The 7,500-nt window shown below is 45.5% G+C and overlaps 1 protein-coding gene across 1 annotated transcript; it reads left to right on the top strand.

The window, feature by feature from the left end:
• The first annotated feature begins 3,432 nt into the window (after positions 1–3,432).
• LOC125286210 (potassium voltage-gated channel subfamily A member 1-like) lies at positions 3,433–5,374 on the top strand. Its single transcript, XM_048231036.1, has one exon. The coding sequence runs from the start codon at positions 3,861–3,863 to the stop codon at positions 5,247–5,249; it is 1,389 nt and encodes a 462-aa protein (XP_048086993.1). The 5' UTR covers positions 3,433–3,860; the 3' UTR covers positions 5,250–5,374.
• The last annotated feature ends 2,126 nt before the right edge of the window (positions 5,375–7,500 follow it).

Raw genomic sequence — 7,500 nt, 5'->3', positions numbered from 1 at the left:
TGTATCTCGGTGTGTGTATTGAGCGCAGGCTGGGCTCCGCTCCCTCCGATGACTCATGCCTCGCTCTTGGGACTACAAAAGACCATGAGCCCCCACACGTCACATGACAGGCCTCCCTATACACCCCCCCACACCCCCACTTCTGCCTTTGGTAAACGCACAACAGAGACAGAGGCAGTTCAAAGAGAACCTGTAACACCAAGGCCTTTTCTGCGTGTGTGTGTGTGTGTGTGTGTGTGTGTGTGTGCGTGTGTGTGGAGAGGGGGGTGTGTTGTGTGTGTAATCGATGAGCCAACATGCTATACTTCACTTACTTGGTGTATGTGTGTGTGTGTGTGTGTGTGTGTTTGCATGTGTGTATAAATCAATGAGCCAATGCTATTCTTCTCTCACATTCTCCCAGGCAGTTCTATCTAGGTGGTGCATACACCTCACATTCTCATTTGGTTCATCACTTCCATGATCCCAGATCAGCCCCAACTCAGACAGGTTGCTGTGTGTTAGGAAAGGTGTGTGTGTGTGTGTGTGTGTGTGTGTGCATCTGCATGTGTGTAAATCCCAGATCAGCTCCTACCCAGACTACTGTGTGTTAGGGAAGGGGTGCGTCTGTGTGTGTGTGTTTGAGAGTGTGTGTGTGTGTGTCCGTGTGTGTGTCTGTGTGAGTGTGTATGTGTATCCCACATCAGCTCCATCAGACAGGTTCCTGTATGTTTGTGTGTTGTCTCTGTGTCCATCCAGCACCAGTCTGTGTGTCCATCCAGTCTGTGTGTCCATCCAGCACCAGTCTGCTTGTCCACATGCTACTGTTTCTCTGTGTCCTTCCCATTGCTGGTGTGTGCATTCGCATCGTTCCAATTAAATTCCCTCAACTGCTGACCCTGCAGATTTCTGCTTAGTTTAATGAGACGCCGAGATGCTTCTGATATCTGATTGTTCCACGGTGGGATGGTCTCTTTAAATAAACACACACACACACACACACACACAAACACACACACACACACACACACACTAGGACTTTTAATAACTACTGATTTTTACTAGTTGACAAGTACTTTATTATAGTTGTCGACTAGTTGACTAGTAGTTATATACCAGTACAATGCTGGTGCTAACATTACTGCTAGTGCTTGCTATTGGCAGCGGGTATTTCATCTTTAGAATGTTATCTAAAGCAGACATGCTCTTATTCTCACATGTCACTGGAACAAGTCCTTTTCCCCTTTTGTCCACGACTAGGCAGTTGACTGCTGCCTACGTCACCGACTATTGGTTTTAATAGTAGATTATTTGACTTTTTGATGAAACCCCTAACACACACACACGCACACACAAAGTAATGAAGCCATCAGACATCTCAGGACATCTGTGATGAACAGGTCACACAATGTCTGTAGTGTCAGAGCAAATGTCAGTGGTATATTTAGTTCCACAATGTAAAGGATGCGACACTTTCCATCATGCACCGCGTCTCAGGTTCATTAAAAAAGCCTCCCCGGTTCCTGCTGTTTACCAGTCGGCGTCTGAACAGGAAACCACTCATTAATTTTAGTCCTGAGAACGACTATACCCAGAATTTTTTATCTCACGCCATGGCAGGGGGGAATTATTCTTCATGGTTGAGTGTGTATTTCGAGCTCATAAAATGCGGCAGCGTCCTCTCAAGGGCTGAGCGGCACAGTGTGCTCCGTGTTTGGCAGAGTCACCCTCGTCGGCAGATGAGGAGGAGCGGGCAGTTTACGAGATGAATCAGCTAGAGCAGCTCCTCTTCCTGCGGTGGAGGTATAACTCCAAAGGCCAAACTATTAATATCCCCCTTCCCCAGCCTGTTGTGCCCGTGGAATATGCACAACAATATCCCGCATGCCATACTGACGTGTGGGAGGGATTTACACTGTGCGTGACCCGAGTTCACCCATGACAGGTTGTGTACAAGCAGCCATTTTAGACCTTGGGCTGTGAGTGTTGATATGAAGGAGGATGCGCTCTTATAAATAAATAATGGGATATCTGTTTGTTGACTACCTGCCATATTAGTGCCCTGCGTAAGTCTGAAGTTTGAGACAGCAGTATTTAAAGATGTTTTATAAATGAATAATACAAATATCTGTTTTCGTTATGAAAATGCTGTGCTGCTCCCCTTTTAAAACCATTGTGAATTGAGAATATGAGTCCAACAACATGTTGTTGCTGCCAGGTCATAAAAGTTTATGTTTGCCCTGTGCTCCCTTTGTGTTTTCCCTTAACCTTGTGATAAGTGACTGCTCTGCTTGTTCTGGGATGCACATCGCTATATAAGTATATATACTCTTTTGATCCCGTGAGGGAAATTTGGTCTCTGCATTTATCTCAATCCGTGAATTAGTGAAACACAATCAGCACACAGTGAACAGTGAACACACAATGAGGTGAAGCACACACTAATCCCGACGCAGTGCATATAGCCTGCAACAACAGCAATGCTCGGGGAGCAGTGAGGGGTTAGGTGCCTTGCTCAAGGGCACTTCAGCCGTGTCTACTGGTCGGGGTTCGAACCGGCAACCCTCCGGTTACAAATCCGAAGCGCTAACCAGTAGGCCACGGCTGCCCCCATGCCCCTATGCCCCTATGTGACTGTGGTCATAATCTTTCAAATGTTATTTTCCATCTTAAATCACCATCTATTCTAAATGCTTTCTTGACATTTTTATTTCACTATAGCATAACATGTTGGTTAAATTGCTTTTAAACAAAGCCACTGCAAGGAACTTTATAGATTTTTAGTGTCAAAAATCTGTGTTTTAGTGCTGGTCTTACATCCTGCAGGTATTTAAACTCAAGAGTTAGCCATGTCCATACACCAGGGACCTGATACTTGTATTGCATTTAATGACTATGATTTATTTACTGTAACACAGTTGAGTCAATATTGTTGTCCTGGTTAGAATATGTCTCCGATTATTGTGCTGACATGGTGTTCGAGTGAAGTTGCCTGTATTCAATTACCCAATTTACTGTCCAGAGTCAGCTTTTGCAACATCATCAAAACTACTGTCACTTTTCTGCCTTCATTCCACCCCCTGACTCATTATAAATGTAGTTAGTCAAGTACAGTACAAAACTGTATGGCAGAAGGCAGATTGGGAGATAGTACCTAAACCAATTATCTTGTATCTTGTTTAGATCACTGTGAAAACTAGAATTGCGGTTCCGAGGAACTGCAAGAGTGGGTTTGATCAGGGGCATGGAACTCGGCCTCATCCAAGGATTCCAACGGTACCTCATTTATGAAAATCGGACATACGGGTCAAAAGTTACATGCACACACCTTCATATACACAGACAGCCCAGCCCAGCCCATTAGACATTGCCAGATGGCTTAGAACTCTGCCAGGTGCAAGCTTAAGCAATTAGAGCTGTGATGTCATAATCGAAATTAGAATCCTGAACATTCTGGCATTCATTTCAATGGGGCCCAAAAACGCCGAAAAACAGGAATAATGCGAAAACGACAAGGGCTACACGAAAGTAACAAGCAAGCTACACCGGTTCGGGCCTGAATTTTTGGAGTTCGAACCGCGTCGATAAACTTAAAAACTTAAGAAGAACAATAGTGGGCTTGCTGGATCAAACCCACTAACAATAGATTCAGAGTATTCACTGAACATTCTAGAACAGTGTGATTGTTACAGACAAGTTCCAGAATTTTGTGGCATTCAACCATGACAACTTCGGTTTCATTCTAAAGGTGCTTGTGAAAACAACAAAAGCATCTGCAAAACAACAGCAAAACTAATCAGAGAACTAACAGTGAGATAACATTACTTTCCTGGATTTCATTATATTTTGATGAATTGATTTGATGAAAGACTTGACCATGAATGGAATTATTGATGGAAGAGAAGGACAAAGGCAGCAAGAGACATAGCTTCATTTATAACATGGATGATGACGAGACTATCTCTCTTACTAACAGGCGTCCCCAGTCAGGATATGAAAATGTTTACAGTGACTATGGCTGCTGTGAGAGAGTTGTGATCAACGTATCGGGTCTGAAGTTTGAGACCCAGTTAAAGACTCTTGCTCAGTTCCCGGACACTCTCCTGGGGGATCCCGAAAAGAGAATCAGGTATTTCGACCCTCTTCGCATCGAATACTTTTTTGACAGGAACCGACGAAGCTTCGATGCCATTCTGCACTATTACCAATCAGGGGGGCGATTAAAGAGACCCTCTAATGTTCCATTTGACATATTTTTGGAGGAAGTTAAGTTCTATGAACTAGGAGAGGAGGCAGTGCAGAAGTTTCAAGAAGATGAGGGCTTTGTGAAAGAAGAAGAGAAACCGCTACCAGAGAACAAATTCAAACGTCAAATGTGGCTCTTGTTTGAATACCCGGAGAGCTCCAACCCAGCCAAAGGCATTGCTGTTGTGTCCGTTTTGGCCATTGTGATATCAATAACCATCTTCTGTATGGAAACAATGCCAGAATTCAAGATTGACATCCCTAAGACCAACTCTTCTCATGCTGATAGTCATCTACTGCCTTTCCACAACCCGTTTTTCATTGTGGAGTCAGCATGCATTGCTTGGTTTTCTCTTGAGGTGATAGTGCGCTTTTTCGCCTGCCCAAGTAAACTGGAATTTTTTAAAAACCTGCTGAACATCATTGATATTGGGTCCATTTTGCCTTATTTCGTCACACTCATGGCAGAAAATTCTGATGAACAGAACGCCAGTCAACCCTCCAGACACACAAGTCTGACTATCCTGAGAATAGTGCGCTTGGTCCGAGTGTTCCGCATCTTTAAACTGTCCCGCCACTCCAAGGCGCTGAAGATGCTCGGGAACACGTTCCGCGCCAGTGTCCGAGAACTTGGCCTGCTCATCTTTTTCCTCCTCATCTGCGTCATCCTCTTCTCCAGTGTCATCTACTTCGTTGAGTCCGCTCACCCCAAGTCTCAGTTCCGCAGCATCCCCGAGGCCTTCTGGTGGGCCATCATCACCATGACAACGGTCGGCTACGGCGACATATGCCCCATAACGGCCGACGGGAAGATCGTGGGCTCCCTGTGTGCGGTCACCGGCGTGTTGACCCTAGCCTTGCCTGTCCCCATCATCGTCTCCAACTTCACACACTACTACAGTATGATGAACAGAGGCGCGCACAAGCAGGAGATAGAGGAGCGGTCAGCCAGCTGCATGGCCTTCATGAAGAGGCGCCCGGGGGCATCCATGTCCCGTTCGTCCATTGAACCTGCGGTCAATTAGAAGCCCAGCACCACCTCCAGGATCGTCTAGGCCCCCTATGGACACATTTAGAATGGATAAATCTCTTTGTTTTGCTAATAAAGAAAGTATCTGGAGAAGAGTACATGTAGTTTACTACTAAAGTAAATGTTATTGGTTCTGAACTTTGTTTAACATTGATGTCTGGAGCACCTTAATAGATGGCCAAAGATAGAGAGGCATAAAGGTTAAAACAGCCCAAATTTATCGTTCACACTTTACTCATAGACCACCCAAAATAGACTATCTGCAGATGCGCCGGTTATCAACAAAATTATAATAAACTATCTGTTGACACACTGTTAACTAATGCTAATTAGTTATGTATGGTCAAAAAAGTGGGTTGTTATGAGAAAGAAGCATGGAACTGTTGAGCAAACGTGAGAGTCACAAGAGTGACCAGAATCTTAGCTGCAGCAACGTTGAGAATGCCTTTTCCATATTTGTAGAAAATGAATGAAACAAAGTCCCTCAAGCACTATAACTTAGCATAGTGTTGCCCTTTGAGCAGCTGAAAAAAAAAACAATGACCACATCAATAATATTAGAATTCAAAATACCACAAGGTAATTTACACTGGTTGGTCAGAGAGGTCCTTGTTGGCCTGCAGAAATGACTTTGATGGGATGCTTAATCATTTCGGATTAGAATACCCAGCTCAGCGCAGCTGGTTTGTTGTCACACGGAAATTCATGCACTTACTCTGGAAAAAGCCTGAAAGAAGGAGACCACTGGCCGTTCAAGCCTAATATCGCTGGTTAGCTGATGGTTTAGTTTTTTTCACCGGTTACACTTGAAGGTATCTACATAACAGTGACATGACACTGTCATGAACACATGACACTTTCATGACACATAAACTCTAACCCTTACCCTAACTCTAACCCTAAGTTGTCATGACAAAAACCGAATGACACTTAATAACAGAAGCGTTGTGTCATAAACATTTATGACTTTGTTTATGACACATTCATGACAGTGTCATGTCACTCTTATGTAGATACCTTCAAGTAAAGTGTAAGTCTTTCAGTAACACTTTACTTGACGGGTGAGTTCATAACACATTCATAGCAGATGTCATAAACTGCACATAAAGCATTCATGACTGCTTCATGAGACATGACTCAACATTCATACCAAACCTTTCAAGAATGTAGAAGACAGAACTACAACAACTTGTCAAAATAAAAGTCCAACAATCGCAAAGCAGTCCATTGTTGCCATGGTGAAGCTGGTGTTGCTCTTATATCTGTGTTAGATGTCGAGGGGATGTCTGCATGTTCGCTCTGTGTGGCACCGCGTATCCCCGTATCCCTGGAGCCCTGTTGAAACATGGGAGCAAATGTTGTAGGGGACACCCTATGTTCCTCCCCCTTTTTTGTTTGTCCCCTCTTCTCCTCTGGTTAGGGTTTAAGCAACCTCTTACACAACCACATGCACACGTCCTAGGCCTGAGCACACACACACAGACACACACAGACACATGGTCACACAAACACACACACACACACACACACACAGAGCTTTCTCGCCGGGCCTGACCCCTGGATAGGCAGCGTTTGACGCTGAGCCGGCGGGACTGTCCGGGGTGGAGGAAGGTTATTATCTGCGGGGCCAACGGGCTCTGTTCCCACCCGACCCCACAGCCCTCACGACCCATGCAGTCCAGGGGCTAAATTACGCCCACGTGCCTCAACAGAGGGGTGTGTGTGCCCTCCTAGACCTCTGCGGTGGATGGTGTGTGTGTGTGTGTGTGTGTGTGTGTGGGGGGGGTTAACACGTGCTGTCTTTCATCCCCGCTGGCGCTTGTCACCCCCAAGCTGAGTTGTGGTTGTCGTGGCAGCGGGCAGGAAGTGGCTGACGCTGGCAGTTCTTGCGGTGGTGGAACGAGGCCTGATGTCAAATCACAGTCACCCTGTATGATGCGGCAGATAGAGAGAGAGGTGCTTAGAGGGGCATCACTCACCTGCCGCATCCACGCACACACACACACACACACACACACACACACACACACACACACACACACACACACACACACACATCTCACACACTCCTGTTTCTCTGGCGTGAGTTTAGGGGTGTTCCTGCTACTGAGCTGCTCTGGGGATGGGACGAGCCAAAAGTGTGTTTTACTCCCTGAATTAGACAGGCACACGCTGCGAAGCTGCAGACTGGCTGTGACTACTCCAGTACTTTATGAATTAGGCTCTACTGGCCTGCTGGAGTTGGA

Source organism: Alosa alosa, chromosome 21 (genome assembly GCF_017589495.1).
Source record: "Alosa alosa isolate M-15738 ecotype Scorff River chromosome 21, AALO_Geno_1.1, whole genome shotgun sequence".
Lineage (NCBI taxonomy): Eukaryota > Metazoa > Chordata > Actinopteri > Clupeiformes > Clupeidae > Alosa > Alosa alosa.
The sequence above is the reverse complement of the archived record's forward strand: the minus strand, read 5'-3'. Positions and strand labels throughout refer to the sequence as shown.

What these genes read in the sequence shown, in the direction of transcription:
- LOC125286210 (XM_048231036.1), top strand. Translation starts at nt 3,861, where the DNA reads ATGGAATTATTGATGGAAGAGAAGGACAAAGGCAGCAAGAGACATAGC.